At 39.2% G+C, this 19057-nt stretch overlaps 1 protein-coding gene across 3 annotated transcripts in view; it reads left to right on the top strand.

The window, feature by feature from the left end:
- The window catches only part of LOC145767574 (piezo-type mechanosensitive ion channel component 1-like), a 125030-nt gene that overhangs the window by 61635 nt on the left and 44338 nt on the right, over nucleotides 1-19057 (top strand). For all 3 annotated transcript variants that reach the window (XM_082579423.1, XM_082579422.1, XM_082579421.1), the window contains 5 exons: nucleotides 3385-3569; nucleotides 4119-4267; nucleotides 7281-7404; nucleotides 7966-8089; nucleotides 17003-17163. In XM_082579423.1, coding sequence (XP_082435549.1) covers nucleotides 3385-3569; nucleotides 4119-4267; nucleotides 7281-7404; nucleotides 7966-8089; nucleotides 17003-17163 — 743 coding nt within the window. The remainder of the gene's footprint in view (nucleotides 1-3384; nucleotides 3570-4118; nucleotides 4268-7280; nucleotides 7405-7965; nucleotides 8090-17002; nucleotides 17164-19057) is intronic.

The raw sequence follows: 19057 nt of genomic DNA, 5'->3' as shown, positions 1-19057 counted from the left end.
ATTGTATTATAAATTCTAAAAAGCAATCAAAGTCAAGTGTGGTGACAGTTGTTGGTGAGGGTATGTTTTCAAATGATGCACAATTGCACATCTAAGCTTTCACATTCTTCTAGAGTCTAAACTGTCCAATGCAAACCAGCGCATGATGGAAGTAAACAGATTTCTACTTATCCTCGGACTTTCTCTAAAATTAATTTAAGTCTTATACCTCAAATATTACCTATTTTTGGTCAGCGGCGAAGATTCACCCGAAAAAAGCATAGAACTTAGAAGCAGTATATTTTTTCTCGTATTGTAGTTATGTGCTTTGCAGGGCAAAAAAGTAAGCAACCTTGAGATTTGCCTTGTTGCCATGTTTGGAGTTCAACAAAAGAATCTCGAAACGATACAGTTTGTAGTTTGACTGCAGTGCAGTTTTGACAGCAGTGAACCACTGTTCAATGTTCATAGTACAATGACATGTGTTTGCAGCGCTTCAAAACAGGAAGTCCTCGCTTCAAACCAATTAAGCATCTTTTGCAGTGAATACTGAAATTTACACAATAATATAACATTGCAAGCCAACGTCGATGGCTTTGTGTTGTCTTGCGACTGACATCACGTCAAATTTGCATAAGTAGGACTTAAATTTGATGGGCGTATTCTAAACAACTCTTTGTAAAGATAGGTAGAAATTTTCAAAATGGGCTGACGTCAGTCGTAACTGACATTCATTTACAACGAAGGCAAGCGAGTAATTGTCAGCAGTAAGATGCATGCGAGTTGTGTGCCCATTGAACTTTTTTTACTTTAGCCGATGCCAAGCCAAATACGTTTAACAGGAAATGGTTAAGATAATGTTTATGAAAATCTCTGCCTATCGTTTGTGTCGTGCTATACAGTCTAGTCTAGATTCTAGAATGTGTAAATTGGTTCTTCGGAACAATGAAAAACTCACAACTTTCCAAAATCACAGCGTAAGAAGCTGGACCAACAAAAGGCTACTTGACCACATGAAAGTAAAAGACTTATTGGCATTGACTATAACAAAGCTACACCAAATTGCAGCAACAATACAATTAAAAATTTTAAAACTTTTCGGCCATACTAGTAGATCAAAATACGGAGTCAGCAAAATATGCATGGAAGGTAAAGTTAACGGAAAGAGAAAAAGAGGCAGACCACCAAGACAATGGCATGACAATTGACAATTATCCAGGCATGGATCGAACTTAATTTGACGACACTGGGCGAGCTAAAAATTGTGACTCATAGAAACAGATGACCCGTGTTGATGCGCAATCTTCTGCAAGCGAAAATGGCGATTGAGTATATATCGTTCGTGACCTGAGTAATACACTGCTCGTCCCAATCATGTCCAGCTATCATCTCTTTTCATTTTGCTTCAAAGGCCACTGGTTTTTATTTCGAAATATAAGGGTTGACCAGTTGTTTGCAGTGGCTTATTTTCCTGCTGTCCAACAACGTTTATCTAAACCAGCTACATTTTAATTTCTGTTTAATTCAGGGGTTCCTAACCTTTTTTTTATACCGTGGCCCTTTTGAAAAATCAATGGTCCCCTATTTTTTCAACCTTTTGAAAAAATTAAGAAACTTCATTTTAATTAAAAAATTTGTTTATACAGTAACCGATAGTTAGAATGATAAAATGATATAAATACAACACACAATAAACATGATAGTACATTAATTAGTTATTACATATGCAGTTAATGTGATGGTTGAGCTTGTTTTTGCTCTGACAATGTCTTGATTGCTGGTTTGGTGGTGGAAAGAGCAATGTAGATATGTAAAGCCAAGCTTAAGACAACTTTTATCATACTTCCTTCTTTTAGCAGGGGTAACCATTGCGCAAATTTTAAAATATTAGTATTAACAAATCTAAAAGTAAAACAAAGAAAGTAAACCAGTGTTGCCAGATAAAACTGCTGGTAAAATTCAGTGATGTTTGTATAGTCTCACCTCACAGCAGCCGCAACTGTTTACAACTTTAGATAGAAATCTAATATTGTTATTTTTGAAACAACCGGCAATTAAAGACCATTTCATGAAGATTTGGGCAAAATGTACTAGTATTTTTGTTAAATTTTAATTTATTTCTTTTGTTATATAGTGTTGGACTCCAGTTGGAGTGGACTTAGAGATGATAAATCAAAAAAAATATTATTTTTTAAATTTTTCCATGTCCCTTTTCAAAAAGCTTATGGCCCCCAGGTTGGAAACCCCTGATTTTAGTGCATATGTAGCTGTTCCATCTCTACGAATAAAAGTTGGGTTAAGCTATCGCAACCTCGAGCGCGCTCTGAAGCGTCTCTTCTATCGAAAGGCCTTGTAACAAAGCAAACAGGCTTCAAACGATGTATAATCAGCAGTAGTTGCAGATTGAACAAACCTTGGGTGTGGGAATTGTACAGTAAACGCTGTTTTTGCAATGTTACAAATATCCAGCCAATACGACATTCGCATTGCTGTCTCAGCCGATAAATCAGTCCCTTTTTGGCATTGATTCAACGTTTGTAGACGTCATGCGGTTAACAAATCAGTCTTTGCGTATAACATTTACTCAACTGCCGCAACATGCTTTTCTAAGCAATAGGACCCAAGTGACACATTGTGATAGCGAGGATTAATTTCTTCACGTGATGTTACCACGAGGTTTCCATGCAGTCTAGTTGTTATCACCTTTCATGTGATTTCAACTTGCAACAAAGCCTGGATTTCCAAACTCCAAACTCCATAACATAACATAACAATCCATAACAACATAACATAACAATTTCCAAACTCCATATTTCTACTTGATAGGCCTACGTCATTTGTTTCTCATTCTTATAAATCTTTTTGTTGTACATTTCTTTTTTTGCTGGATTTTAATTTTTTGTGTAGTATGTGCGTACGTAAAAAGTAAAAAGTAGAAGGAAAAAGAAAACGTGGCAGACAACCAAAACGATGGCAAGACAACATTCAATCATGGACCGGACTCCACTTGACGACACTGGGCGAGTTGGCTCAAAATCGCCACTCTTGGAAACAAATAAGTCATGTTGATGCGCAATCTGCCGCAGGCGGAGATAACGACTGATGATGATGTGCGTAGGTGTATCAAGGTGTACAACTGTACAAGCGCGTTCAGTTACGTTCAAAAAGTTTGAAAGTACTGTATTTACATTCGACAACCCTGTTTCTGTGTTTGGCCTGTTGGTCTGGCGTACTGAAATTTTATCCGAAAGCAATTATCTGCACATTGTTTATAAATGCGTACTTTAATCTTATGACTTACGACGTATTTTATTTAGGCTGAAAGTTGCAAAACAGTAGTGCACGGTAGATGTTATTTAAACGCTTTTCTTGATGTACATATTATCACAGATGTATTTTTTCCAGCATTTCAAATAACTCAAGAAAAAACACTCACCGAGCGTGCGACCTCTTTTGTGAACGAATTGTTGTGCAAGTACTGGGTGTTTCTTGTGATTGGTTTTCATCTTACCGTTGCAACAGAAGGCCACCCGACTGGCATTAAATTCATATACATGGCTCTTTTTCTGCTCAATATGGTCGTGTATTCTGTGAGTATCATGTTCGGTGTTCTTCACAGTATTCGGGAAGCAATCAAATCTGTTTTCCTTTTGCGTTGCTCAGCGAGTTACGTGGTTTTCTTATAAACAAGCCGATGTTAAGCATATTGTCCGATTAAGCAAATCAACATGGCTTGATCAATATTGTTTCTTCTAATTTGCTTTTTCTTGGCTACCTGGAGATACGGCTTGATTTGTTACATTCTGCAGATTTTTCCAACTTTTGGTAACTGTTTGAATAAAAATTTTTAAACATACTGTAATATTTTATCGTATTTTTTTTAAATTTTAGTCATACAGCACCAGAAGCGGTGGTCAAAATGTGACAAATCATGCCGCACCTCCAGATAGCCATGGCTCAACCTTAAAATTTATGACCACGCCCCCTGCATTTTCATTGAAGCAAACCGGTCCCGGTTTGGTTTTCGGTGACAACCTGCCAATGAAAAATGGAGTTAAGAACTGTTACGTTACCTCTTCTCAATCCATGGCTCATGACGAGTCTTCTTTGTTTCATAACTTCCTGAATTTATATTCTAGGTCTCTTGGCTAGTTTGGAGAAAAACGTTAACCTTGTATTGGACGATTTTAGTCTTTTACACGATGATAGTGGTTGCCCTTATATACACTTACCAGTTTAACGACTTCCCATCCTATTGGAAAAGCTTTACAAATTTTACTGATGAACAGTGAGCAATGTTTAATTGAATTTGTTTTTCATTAGTTTACGTCGTCACTACGTCAAAAAATGATTACAAAATGACTCACTCAAATGATGACAACGTGCTGTCTTTTATTTATGCTATTAAGATATTTTTAATCTTTATAATTAGATAGGCTACTCTTGTTAATTAGATCAGAGCTTCCACGTGTGAGGAGATTTTCTTATTTGAGGAAATCTGACTTTAGTATTGATGAAAGAGGAAATTTATGAGGAAATGAACAAAAGTGAGGAAATTAGGAGTAAATCCTCAAAAATGAGGAAATCAGAAGGAAAGAAGAGAATTTATAACAAAAAACAAAATCTTTGTCATTAAAGGTGCGTCTACACGACGACTGTTTTCTTGCTTAAGCTAGCCAAACTTCTTGTTTCTTTAAGTTAATCGCAGTTTGTGCCGCTTACTTTTAAGAAAATGGGCGAGTAAGCGAGCCGTTGAGAAAAAATACGCTCCAGAGCGAAAAACTGGGCGCTTAAGTGAGTTCTCTTGCTTAGAAATGTTTTTCCCGCCAAAATCTCAGGTCTCCTCTCAGCTCATTAGTCATTATCCAGACAGGGCAGGGCGGTATCGTTAAAGGATTTTGTTAAGTTTTGATTCCAACCCGTTCTTATTAATGTTGCGGGCTGAACTGGCGATGACCGTTCTCGAAACAGCCCATAGATAGCACAATATTATCCAATTTCAAATCCAAAACAGGATCTCAGCAGAAAACCATTGCCATTGCACACCGGGTAATAAAAATAGCGGAGGAATGATCTTGCTGGTTGTTACCAGTCACCCACGCTGACACGAAATTCTGTTTCCAACATTTCAACCTCACTGAGGTGTCTGAATGCTTCAATAAGCAGTAAATTGCGGGTTTGCATCCTTCGCTTTTTGCAGCATTTTTTACACAACTTCTGGGAAGCCATGACTGAAAGACTGCAACAACTTCAAATGCCAGCTTACACCAACTAGAGAACAGTCAGTTGCTTGGTCTACTCTGCTGTACTTTAGCGCGAACTGCTATGCTTTTGGCGCGAACTTTTTAAAACGTGACGTCATTGAGGATTAGATACTCACGTGACCGCGATTCAAGCGAGCACAATCTTCGTCGAGATTGCCAGTGTAGACGAAACGAGCTTAATCACTAGCTTAAGCAAGAATTTCTAAGCAAAAACACTTTCTCGTGTAGACGCACCTTTAGGATTGCTAGAAATGCATGATTTCTTGTGGCATCCGATGAAGCTCTTTGTAATTCTGAGTTTTTTTGTTTTTTTTGCAGATTAAAATAAGGTTATAATGTTTAATATCTTTTCAGGTATTACTAATTTATTGTTTTTGCATATTTTTCAGCGAAAAACTTCATATTTCACATTTCCCAAACTTTTATAGTATTTCCAATACAATCAAGACCGCCTATCAAGTTAGCTTTCAGACTAATTTGTTGCTTAGATGGCTTGAGATTTTGGCTTGCATATTATGCAGTGATTGTGCAAGTGAAAAGCAACAACGAAAATGCATCATTATAATGAAATAGTCGAGGTAGCAAGGGTATGGCTATAGCATATCAGCTGGCAGTCATAGTAGATGTGTAAGCTGGAAGTGGAATTATGTTTGCTCTATGAGTCTATATAGCCCAGCCATGCAGTGCATCATTTTTCAACCAGTCATGCACTCAACTTTATGTGCCAACAAAAACTTACCTCACGGAAGGAACTCTTATGATTGCAATACCAGAAAATTTCAAGTGCAAAGCATAGGCCTGGCTGACCAAACATGAATTCATTAACTTCAATAGCTCGATTTAACCTTGCCAGTCGCCATTTTTGTCAATTTCTTGTCATGTTTCAGTTCACCATGCATCACATTTTTGTACAAAGTAATTTTACCATTTTAATTGTTATCTAACTGACGTAACTGTGTTTTATCAGCATGCTCATTGTTGAATGTTTAGTTGTAGAACTAACAAGCAATAGCCTACGTTTGTATGTTTTGCACTTCCAAGTTTTGTCGAAAAATAAGCAAGTTTTTTGGTCAATAACATGTGTATATGGTGAAGAGGAAATTTTGGAGGAAACTAGTTTTCAAAATGAGGAAAAGGGGAAATACATGATTGATGATAAAGGAAATAAAAAATAAAATTATGGAAGGTCTGACTTAGATCTTAAACAGTTTTGATTTATGCATATTTGCATTCTGAGCAGTGGCATAAAAAGAAGTAAATAAAAGTAACTTTCTACACTTTGTAAGGTAGCAAAGATATTGTTAGCTTTTACTTTATTTTGATATCAAATTTTATTATATCCACTTTTCATGAAATAGTGCTATGACTAACTGAAATGTGTAAGTGCAGTGTGGATGGTTGAGCGTCATAGCAGATAACTGCGGTTTCAGCAATGCGCCCGCTTAAAGTTCATATAAAAAGCTTTACGTTCAAATTGTATGATCATTCGTCAGATATCGTTGTGACGTTTGCTGGCCTGCTTAAAACGAATGTATTTTCGAAAAAGTTTCTTAACAATTCAAACCGACTGATGCTGTATAGTGTATACTGTATAGTTGTGTGCAAATTGTTCTACAGTAATTTCAAGATCAGCACTGACCATGAGACAACTTGTGTTAGCTCGTGTTTCTACACTTCATCAAGCGACAGCTTAATAACAGCAAATATTTGCTTACATTTTTACCTACATTTAGTTTATCAAAGAAAAAACGACTGCTGTGCGGAAGGACATGATTTACTTTTTTGGTATGAATTGCACAATACTTTTTTGATAAAGTCCTTGCTCTTTCGACAACCTCTCGGTTCAACAAATAGTCGTTTGAAAACTGGCAATACAAGCACTTTGCGTTACATGCGTATCATGATCGATGGCAACAACTCAGACAGCAAAATCTGTCATTTTTACATTGATTTAACGTTTGAAATTGATGTAAAATGACAGATTTTGCTGTGTGGGAACACTGAATCTAAACGATAAACTTCAATGTTTCCACTCAGATTGAAAGATCTTGGGTTGGAACAATCTGGTCCTGGTGAACTTTTGCTCAAGATTCTCGTTCCGACCCTCTTTCTGCTCACCATCATCTTGCAGCTACAGTATTTCAACAAAAAATTTCTCAAGGTAAATTCTCGTGTTGTTATGTTGATAAATTGAGTCATGTTGATAACTTTTTGTTAAACTTTGTTTAGTATTTCTGCCCTTGGTGATGAAATCTTGTTGGTTTTAGTTTTCATGTTTTTTTTTATTAAATGGTGATCTGGTGGTTTTTACAAAATACAATACAAGTTCTGAAAGCTTTCAGAAATTTTCTCATATAAATGTTTCTTTTTAGGGCGATTATTATGTTTGGTTTTCGGAAGGTTTGTATCTAATACGCACCTTGAGTAAAAGCGCTACTGTTGGGCTCAAAAACTAGGATTTGGACCAATGATGTGTGTGTAGATGCACTACTTAACGTAAATTTGTTTCACGCACTTTTACCTTGTTAGACATAGTCAGCAAGTACTTGCCTTTGTTTAGAAAACTTACAGTTCTTTTTTTTATTAAGCGAAACATCTGCTCCAAAAAAGTTTTTTTCTCGCATATAATTCTTTTTTCGGGAAATACTTGTCGAAGTGTGTTCTCATTTTGAATGCTTCGACTTTGTTAGCAACTTTACGTGAACTTTCACACATAACGCAGTACACCGGATCCCCGACACAAATGACCCAGCCCACAGGTGACCCCAATCGCCGCCAGGGAGATCAAGGAGCAGTGGGCGAGTATGAAATGGACGAGCTACAGCGTGGTACGTCTCATGCAGAAGGTTTGTCTTGGTTGCATGCCCGGGTGGCGAAAATTTTTTCCTTCGAACTTTTTGTCTCATTTGCATATTTCTGTAAGTGTAGCCATTACTGGTTACCGCGCGACGCGCTTAACTGTTTATTACCGATTTTCGCCCTCACAGCAGCCGGTTTTCGCCCTCCAGGTTCAAATATAAACATGGAACTTGAAAAAATATGTAGCCTGCAGACACATCTAGTTTAGTCAAGTTGAAAAAAGTTGAGAAAAGAAATTGATTCTGGTCTCACTAGTCTAAAAGTAAGATTTTCCGAATTGATTAAGAATTAACCCTAACTCTAAGATTTAACCCTAACCTTACTTTTTTAAAAGCTTTTGTGCACCACAAAAATTAATGTAAAGAAAAAAAATTGACATCGATGGGCGTCGAACCGATGTCCTCACGAACATGAGGCAAAAGACGAAACCACAGAACCAAACACGCCAACGAAAAATGTTTGTATTCACACGGTATAAATACAAACTCTATGCGAAGTAACAAAAAGTTTGTGGGAAAAAAATTACGCCCAGGTGTTGTGCAGTGGTGTACACTTCTAACCAACGTTTCATTTTCGTCGTTGTCTGCAAGTTTTTCAGAATTTCAGGCCGTAATGTGCTGACAAAATTTAGCTGCATGTTCTTCTGGCCACCTTTTAAGATTGGTCATTTTTACATTGATCCAACGTCTGCAGGCGTTGGAACAACGCAAAAACAACCACTTTTCCAGCTGCCAATTCACTTTTGCTCATCAACTATTTAAATGACATTTGAAAGTTATATCGTTTTAATGTCACTGTCAGCCCGAAGAAGGCACTCTTTTGTTTAGCAGGCTAGTGAAAATTAAACAGAATTCAAAAAACATCATTTAGCAGGTTAATAGGCTGCTGATGGTATTCGAGTGTACAGAATTCAAGTAAGAATAATAAATAGTATCTTTATCTGTGTTTAATGGTTTTTTGTTTTGTTCTTAGCTTTGTGTTTGCTAAACATTATTACCATCAGTGGAACCGTGTTTCGGTTTCTACATTGACATTTTACAACAACGAACTCAAACAATAACCAAAAATTACAAAAACTGTGTTTCAAAACGGGTTTTTCAATACTGCATCTATTTACCCAGTTTACTTTCCAGTCTTTGGCATTACAGGAATGGCACTTGACTGGTTCTCTTCTTATCTTTATGACCGAATTCAGTCTGTAGCAATTGAAAACTCAATGTCTTCTGCAACATTTCTTCTGGAGTTGCTCAGGGTTCTGTTCTTGGCCCTGTCCTGTTTTGTCTTTACATAAAACCTCTGTTTGACATCATAAAGCGACATGGGCTTTTAAACCACTCATATGCTGATGATATACAATTGTATTTGCGTGTTACTGATGAAGATTCATTGTGTTGTATTAAGTCAAAATTCCAAAAATGTATATATGGTTGATATCTCAAATTGGATGTCTTATAATATGTTGAAACTGAATCAAGAAAAATGTGAGTTTAATGTATTTTCTCCGAAACGATGTATTTCAAAGTTTAACGACATGACCCTTACCCTGAGTAATATCAATCTTTCTTCTTCTAACTCAGTTAAATTGCTTGGTGTAACATTAAATCAACATTTGTGTTTAGAAAACTTTGTCAGTTCCACTGTTAAATTTTGCTTTTTTCATCTTAGAAATATTGGTTTCATCAGACAGTTTATAAATGTTGATGCTTGTAAAACTTTAACTCATGCGCTTGTAACATCCAGGCTTGATTATTCAAATTCATTGTAAAATAACATTCCACATTGTACTATTTTGCGTCTTCGAAGAGTTCGGAATGCTGCCGCTCGGCTAATTACTTTAACACGTAAACGTGAGCATATCACTCCTATACTAAAATCCCTGCATTGGCTTCCAGTATTGTATCATATTCGCTTCAAAATATGTCTATTAATTTATAAAGTCTTCCATGGTTTTGCTCCGAACTATCTGGACACTTTGCTTGTTCATTATAAACCTGCCAGAACTTTGCGTTCTTAACAGCAATTGCTCTTGTGCAACCCTTAGTGTAAATCGCACCTTCCCAATTAATGCTGCCAGTTGCTGAAATTGTTTGCTTATTTGTGTAAAAGAAGCTGAGAATTTAAATGAATTCAAAGCTCGCTTGAAAACGTTCTATTTCAATGAACATTATGACTGAAAGTACCGTAATTAATTATCACCATTGTCATGTACAGCGCCCAAGAGCATAGTTTGACTGTGGGTGTGGCGCTATATAAATATTGTTATTATTATTATTAGTCAAATGCCAAAGTTGCGGTGCAACGTAGCCCCCTACGTCATTGGAAAGAAAGTTGCAAAGGAATGCAAATATCTCTGTTTATGGCATGATGTAATCACTTGATTTGATGGATACGAGCATTTGCGGTTTCTTGTTAAAATTTTTCCTAGCTGGCAAAAGTTGCTTCTTGCTTGTTTCAACGCCTTGTTTTGAATGTTTTGTGTCTGTAACAAGGGCAACTTTTACTAGTTAAGCTTTTCAAACATTGATTGAACTTAAACCAGACAAACGATTATTATAATCTACTTAATAAATCCATCTCGATCCTACGCGATTTTGGATTTTTTAACGGACTTTACAGCATCAACATGCGGAAATTTGAATTCAACCACGCTCATTTCTGATCAGATCAACTAACAAGCAACAAAATCTTCAAACTACATTTATTCTCCATTAAATCTGATCGACGCTTTTAGACTATCTTGGATCATTCTGTAGACGGCAAATCAGTCTTTTTTTACATTGATGTAACGTCTGTAGACAATTTGCAGCCTGGGTTATGTTTTATCTCTTTTATCCGATGTGGTTTTTCACGTCATCACAATTCGCGTCATTTAATTTTCATGATTTTTGTTCATTCAACAATCCTAAGCATTGATTAAAAATGCAAAATATCAGTTGTCTTGCAGACTTACGAAGCATAACTTTCATGTCACAAGTCACAACAAGCTTGAAAAAAAGCTTCAATTTCCTATTTTACTCAAAACATTTTTATCATTTTAATGTCATGGTAACTTTCACATACCTACTCACTATGTTCACTAATTCATTAAATCACTATAGTAAGCTTGATGTTATGCTCACAGTTAGTATTTAGCATAATCTTATAGTCTCAAAAAAATTTTTTTTTACAGTCGCTGATAGCTTGTTTTTAAAACTCGCCGGTTTCCTTTACTTTAAGTTGGTCGTTTGCCTTTCTTTCCTGTTATGTAAAGTTCAACACAAAGAGTTGATGTGTAGTACAGAACTTGTATATTGTGAGCAGATGGTTTTTCATAGCCTGAATAGTTCAGTCGCTGAACGTAAAAATATGGTCAAACCCGAAAAAAAATAATATTAAGCCGAAACATTGTCAGGAGGTTCGATTGGTGATGTGGAGTTACCAAAAAAAGCCCTATGATTCCTCTTTGGGAATAGTGAGTTTTGGCCATTTTTCCATAATAATGGCAGCAGCTCCCATAGGCCAAAAATTTGACATTGTCTAAAAGTGATCTTTTATACATCATTAGAAAGATAATCGCTTTCACATAAGAACTATGGTCAAAAAACACACACGTTTGAAGTTATAAGACTTGTTACTCCATGTAACAAACAGTGTACAACTAACTGTACATGCGTACCAGCCTCATTTTTTAATCATAAAGCGATTTCACTATAGCGAAATCGATCTATAATTAAAATAATGAAGCTGGTACACTGTTTGTTGCATTGAGTAACAAGTTTTATAGTAATGATACGAGACAGTCAACTGATGATTAAGACAAGGTCGATTAACATAGCAACTGTCTTTTTGTCTTGTTTTTTTTTTTACTCATATAAATTGTTAAAAAAAATTGACTAGCCTATTTTTTCTCTTTTTTCTAAATTTATAAAAAATTTTATTAAGGTGTTGCGACCGTGCTATATTTTAAACTGATTGTCCTGCTTTGGTATCATGCACGTTATGACGTCCGCGTTTTGTCACTTCTACCTTTTTCTAGACCTCTGCTATGTTTGTCCTATATTGTTTTTTCGTTGAGATGGTCAGAAATAAAAACAAACTGAACCGCTTTGGGAATAGTGAGTTTTTGCCATTGTTTCATAACCATGGGCCAAAAATTCGAAATCGCCTAAAATTGTTGTTTTAAACCTCATTAAAAAAATAATTTTATGTTGAATCACCTTCATAAAAGAACTGTGGCTTCAAAGTGCCTAGTTTTGATGTTATGATTCATTGAACTGTCATAAGTTAAGATTTAAATTTCTAACGAAAACGCACATTTTATCATTAAGTGGCGTCCATCAATTCTATGCCAGCTACATAGGATCGTTTTCTTTCGAATGAACACAACAAAGCTCAATTTATTGATCTGATCTCTGAGAGTTTGAAGAAAGATTGATAGCAAGTAACTAACTGTGATGGTGATGCTGACACTGAAATTCTGGAAACAGCGATCAATCTTACTGCAAGCAGACGAAATCCTATTGTTGTAGCCAACGACACAGACATCATTGTTATCTTCTTCTTCTTTCGTTTGAGACCAGATCAAATCAAATTTCAGGGCAGGTGATGGAGAGCCAGGTGAGTGTAGCTTCGTCCAGCGTTGCTATACCATGCGTTCCATTTGGTGCCTTATAGATCGGACATTCGAGAACGACATGGTCAGCAGTTTGTTCCTCCGCGCCGCATTCGCAGGCCGGTGAGGGAGCCAAACCCCACTTGTGCATGTTGGAATGGAAGCGACCGACTCCGGTTCGGATTCTGTTGAGCTTGACCCAAGTCGGCCGAGGCAGGTCCATACCAAGGGGGCGCGCCACCGGGTGAGGTATAAAACGATGTAGTTTCGTGTCGGTGGCACACCACGCTGCATTCCAATTGTCTTCCATGAAGTGTGCTGCGCTGATGGCATGATCGCTGAATGGATGTAGTAATTCAACAGCAGCTGGCACAAAGGGGTGTCTTGACTTTAATTGCCGGGGAGATTCCTGAAGTGGGATGTTGAGTTTTGCATGAAGCAAGTGGTTAGGATCCCCCGCCCGGCGAGCCAGGTGTATAAGGGCTCCCTTTCGGCGAAGCTCAGCAGGTTGGATGCCTGCGAGGATTGGTAAATACTCTGTTGGAGTTGGGCGCAGGCATCCAGTTACAGTTCGCAATGCGTCGTTGATTGGGCTGTCGATGAGACGGGTGTGGGCACTGCGGCACCAGGCAGGGGCGCAGTATTCAGCAGTGGAGTAGACCAACGCCAGGGTTGCAGTGCGCAAGGTGTCAGCACCTGCACCCCAAGTTGTGCCTGCCAAACGTCTCAGCAGGGCGACGCGAGATGTCAGCTTTTTGCGTAGTGACTGTAAATGGTGACGGTATGTGAGTGACCTGTCAAGTGTAACCCCAAGGTATGTAGGTTCTGGGCAGGGCGGCAAAATTTTGCCGTTAACGGTCACTTTCAGGTCACGTTTTGCCTCCCTGTTGTTGAGATGGAAGGCTGCCGTCACAGTTTTACTTTCGGTGAGCTTCAGTTTCCATTGGTGAAGGTATCCAGATATGGTCGTCATGTCTTGGCTCAACGTCATTTCTAATGATTGCCAGTCTTTCGCAGAGTGTAAGATGGCCAAGTCATCAGCATATGCATATTTGTCAGATGTTGTTCATGGTAGGTCATGCATATAGACATTGAAAAGGAGGGGAGCCAAGACTGATCCCTGTGGGACACCGTTTTTGAGTCGCCGCAGTCTACTTGGCTTTCCGCTTCCGGTGGTAAGGGTAAAACTCCTGTTGTGGATGAGTTCCATGATCATTTTGACCATGTGCCTGTCAGGGAGTAGGCGGAGTAGTTTGTAGACTAGGCCACGGTGCCAAACAGTGTCATAGGCTGCTGTTAGGTCGATAAAGACAGCCCCCGCTTTCTTTTTTGCCGAGAAACTCTCCTCAATATCCTGAGTTAGTAGTGTGACTTGGTCTACAGTTGACCTCCCGTGTCGGAATCCAGCTTGTTCTTTGGGAAGCAGTGGGTCAATTATTGGTTCGACACGAGCGTAGATCAGTCTCTCAAGGATCTTGAAAGGGATGCAGAGCAAGGAGATGGGGCGATAGCTCTTTGCATCGTCTAGTGGTTTGTTTGGCTTAGGGATCGCGACGACCAGAGATTTTCTCCATATTTTAGGAATCTTGAGGCGGCGCAGGCAGGACGACAGGAAATCGCATAACCAGGACTTTAGAACATAACCAGCGTGCATGATAAGCTCTGGACATATCCTATCTGGACCAGGGGCCTTACCAGGTTTTAGGTGCTTGAGGGCAGCATTAAATTCGCTCCGTGAGAAGGAGCTAGAAATGCTCTCCTAGTCGGGTGTCTTGATCTTCCATAGCTTTTTCACTTCTTTGGTAACAAACCGATCGGAGGTACGATCACACGGCTTATATATCCCATTTTTTATTACCTGCGATGCGATCTTATTAGCAGGAATGGGACATTGTCGGGGTGATTGTCTTGATCGTCCCGTAAGATTATTGAGTGTGCTCCACGCTGTACGGCTTGAGTGCGAGAGATCGATAGATTGGATAGTCTCTGTCCAGCGTTCTTTTCTTTTTGCATCGAGTCTTTCCAGAAGAGCCTTGGCGGCTGAGGGTGTTGTTTGACCATCTGAAGAGCTAACAAAAGATTGGTAGAGGCGCTCGCACTCTGCATCCCAGCATGGAGTGTAGTTACTTCTACGACCTCGAGGGATGGCTTGTTTGGCACATGTTAAGATGGTGTTGCAAAAGTCTTGGTAGGCCTCGTCCACATTGTGACAGTTAGGTGGAGGTAACTCATTTGTGAACTTGTTGGTGAGGAGGCTAAAGCGATTCCAGTCGGCTTTACGGAAGTTCCACCGCTTGACTGGTTCACTCGGAATTGGTGTCTTGAGCGGTATTGCGGTAATGAGAGAAGGTCGGTGTTGGGACCGAGGGAACTTCTGTAGCACACGTCTGTCTGGAAGCTGATTGTCGTTGTCAGTGCTAGCAAAGGCCATGTCTGGGTTTGTTCCAGTGCCCCATCGCCCGGATGTAAAGCTGGCTTCATCTTTGGGGTTGTACAGTGGGGCATAGTTGTTATTTGATGACCAGTTAGCCAGACATGCACCAGAAGGGCTGGTGATGCGGTATCCCCAGTCGACGTGCTGGCAATTAAAATCGCCAGCATAGAGGCAGGGGTGGGGGTACACTGGGATGGCCGTCGGAGTGAATGGCGAGGGAGGTGGCTTGTAGATGTTTACGATTTTGTAGCCGTTGACGTCCACACTTAGCCATTCAATCTCTGAGTCTGAAGGGGATTGTTCAACCAGTCTCCAGTTCAGCTTCTCGTGGACAAATGTGGCTAAGCCGTGTGTCCTGCTTAGGATTGACCCAGCTAGTGAGTAATTTGGGATCACTAGCCTATCTGCGCTGTGGCAGTGGGTCTCCTGGAGGATGATGATAAGGGCCTTTTGTCGTTGAGCTATTCTTTGTACGACGTCGATTTTAGCAGTCGTAAGGCCTTCAACGTTAAGCTGTAGGATGTTGGGACTTCTGGCTTCTTTCTTCGAACTCTGGGGCCGAGGGTTTATCCTTTTACCACCCCAGAGACGCCCTGATGTGTCTCTGTTTGTTGTCATTAGCCTGTTTTGTGCAGTTACCGGGACTCACCACGAGGAGGTTGACAAATCATTGTTATGTTACTCTATCATTGATGTTGATTTTCGCTATAGCGAAATCGATCTATGATTAAAAAATGAGGCTGGTACGCGGTACACTGTTCGTTGCATTGAGTAACAAGTCTTATAACTTCCAATATGTGTATTTTGATCATAGTTCTTACGTGAAAGCGATTCAGCATTAAATTATCTTTCTAATAATGTATAAAAGATCACTTTTAGACAATTTCAAATTTTTGGCGTATGGGAGCTGCTGCCATTATAGAAAAATGGCCAAAACTCACTATTCCCAAAGAGGAATCATGCGGCTTTTTTTTTTTTGGTGACTCCACATCACCAATCGAACCTTTTGACAAAATTTCAGCTTATTATAATTTTTTCCGGGTCAAGCCATTCAGCGACTGGACTAGAAGCTGCAGTTCGTTTCGTCTAACGCAATGGTTTTCAAACTGTGTTGCGCGTACTACTAGTGGTACGCGAAGGTCTTTCAGATTGTACGCGAGAAACTCACTTAAGTCGACACATTGACGTCCACAGTTGACAGTAGTTAAAATAAAAAAATACAGTTTGCGCAAACTTTCAGAGTACTCAATGTGCATTATTGTGTCATAATTAATTTTATTCGTAAAAGATTCAAGCGTTGATGACGCAACATCTACGTCAGTGGTTCTTAAACTTTTTCGTTGCGACATTTTTAAAATTTTTTGTTGGACTTGCAACGCACTCAGCGATAGGAATTTCAGTCGTTTTTGTTTATTTGTGTCTCCAGCCTTTACTTATCTTGCGAGGAAATGAATTTAGAATTGCGATATGTGATTGTTGAACCATAAGCAATTGCTACAGTTTCGCATTAATGAGTTTTCATGCACATGTCAAGGTATAACGATATATGTGAGCGCTCTATTATGCAGTTGAGTTAAGATACGAAGCGAAGATTGTGAAGACACCCTTGAAAAATTGAAACTACGCACCAAGGGCGTGGCGCCGTACGGTTTGAGAAATTCGTTAAACTTTCTTGCCTTTTATTGTATACTTTTGAAATTTTCTGGTTGTAGCATAGGTGGTACGCAAACACTGTATGAAACTGCTAAATGGTACTCGAATAGAAAAAGTTTGGGAATCACTGGTCTAACTGTTATGCATGAAAACAGTGTTAGAAGTACCGGGGATTTCACAATTAAGCACCTTCTGTAGTACCTTTCACTCGCCTGTTTGTAGAAGAAGCAAGCCAAAAGAATTGGTTTGTCCGCCAGTTCAATGCATGGTCACCAGTCGTTGCTTCCTGGTGGAAGGAAATCACGTCTTTCTTCTGGAGAGCGTTGGAATTTCATTTATGGAGATTGGTTTTTATCACTGTGTTCACTGCGGCTGTCTACCAGGTGAGTGGGCAGCTTACATCAATGCTGATGTGGTCAATTCCGCATAGGCGCCGACTCCGGAGGGGCGGCGCCCCCCCGTGAATTTAGCTCGGGGTGGCTGCCCCCCGCGAATTATTTAAAAAAAATCCTAAATCAAATCTTTCTAAGTTCAGATTTGCGTTAGTTTGACCTTCATTGCGGATCGATCTCAATTAAAAGATCTACTTGTTACAACAAGAGCGCTGCTCCCAAGATAACAAAAGAAACAGAAGTACGGTAGCTGATAAACGCCAGCATGGTGCCGTTGAAGCGGGTCTGCTACTATTCGGTGAGTCCGATTCAGTGAGAGCCTTTTTCGGAGAGTTCCCTATTTGGTGATTTTTTGAAATTTTTTTTGAAAATTATCCGGTACCGTAGCCTAATTACCTAATTATGATTGCCGCCCTTTTAACGTCGCTAAACGTTGAAATAAGACCCTTACCCTAACCCCAACCCCTAACTTTAAAACGGAAATGATAATTAGGCTACGGTACCCGATAATTAAAAAAAAATCACCGAATAGGGCTCTCACCGAATCGGACTCACCGAAACGGGCCATTCCGCGTTGAAGCATAGTAACAATGATTGAAAAACGTTTTTCTTGATTTCTTTCGCTTTGTTTTTTCTTGGGAGTGTCAATAACGAGGTGCTGTTTGCTCAGTTTAGTATCTACGCGTATTAAGAGCTAAAGTTCAAAGTGACCAAAGCATATAATTCGAAGTAGCCTACAGGCCTCGAAATTCGTTTTTGTTGAGGCGGACAAACGTGTCCGGTCTGAGCAGCTATCTCGGCGGACACACCAGTTTTAGCCGTCGATCGTCGTGCTTAATCACTTTATCTTGATAATAATTTATCGCCATTTCAGAACTATAACTACGGTTTTAGAAGGCTTTTTAAAAAATCAGTAAAGTCACTCTGAAAGGCTTTCATCAGACCAACGACTTGCGCTTGAAGAGTCAAAGCGCCGTGTAGCTGGTCGATACGTCACATAACTGATTAACTTCCACCGAACGAGCTCGTGTGGCTTCTTGCGTCACAATGCTCTGGGCAGGAGTCGGAAAATTTTTACACCAATGCTACTATTTTCTGCTGTGCAAAGTTTCACAGGTTTTTTTTTTAGGTTTATTTTTGCGTGTCATGTGAGCGAAAGTGAATTTTCCTTGGGTCTTTTCTCAAAACTTAACAAATTTGTTGCATCTTGCTGTTTAATTGCCTATTCGTATAATCTAATTTAGTAACCAACCTTGCCGTATCAATATTACTCGGAGATCAAAGCCAGACATTGTGACGTAAAACTTGAAATAAATTGCGCTTGATTAGTGTAGAAGTATCTGTACTCCTATCGATTCTTAGCGAAGAATTTACCTTTGTTACGCTGATTCAATGTCATCAATCGTTGAAGCAACGTAAAAATCGAAAGTTTTCCTCCTTGAATGGAAGCTAAGGGATACAGTATTCACATTTTCTAGATGCGCGCTAGAATGCGCTGGAAAATATATTATTGCAACAATTGTTCGTGCTATGCAATGACGATTTGTATCGCTAGTTCCTGTGTTATTTCTCGGCGGACAAATATGACCGATCTAGATGGTACTTCTTGCGGACATCACATGCTGTGACGGCGGACATGTCCGCCGTGAGTTTCGAGGCTTGAGCCTACATTATAAAGCTTGGCGATATACAATGGCAGATAGACGCAAACAAACATCAATGCTGACAAACAAACATCAGCATTTTGAATGTAAGCAATCGGTCGGCTAGAAAGTTTGCCCCCCCGGCAATTTTCAAAACCCGGCGCCTATGCAATTACGTCACTCTAGCATTCAGCGCAACAAAAGCGTTTTAGTTTGGTTGTTTGTTAAAATGTAATCTTGTC

This window comes from Aplidium turbinatum, chromosome 3, assembly GCF_918807975.1.
Source record: "Aplidium turbinatum chromosome 3, kaAplTurb1.1, whole genome shotgun sequence".
Lineage (NCBI taxonomy): Eukaryota > Metazoa > Chordata > Ascidiacea > Aplousobranchia > Polyclinidae > Aplidium > Aplidium turbinatum.
This window is presented reverse-complemented; position numbering and strand designations above follow the sequence as displayed.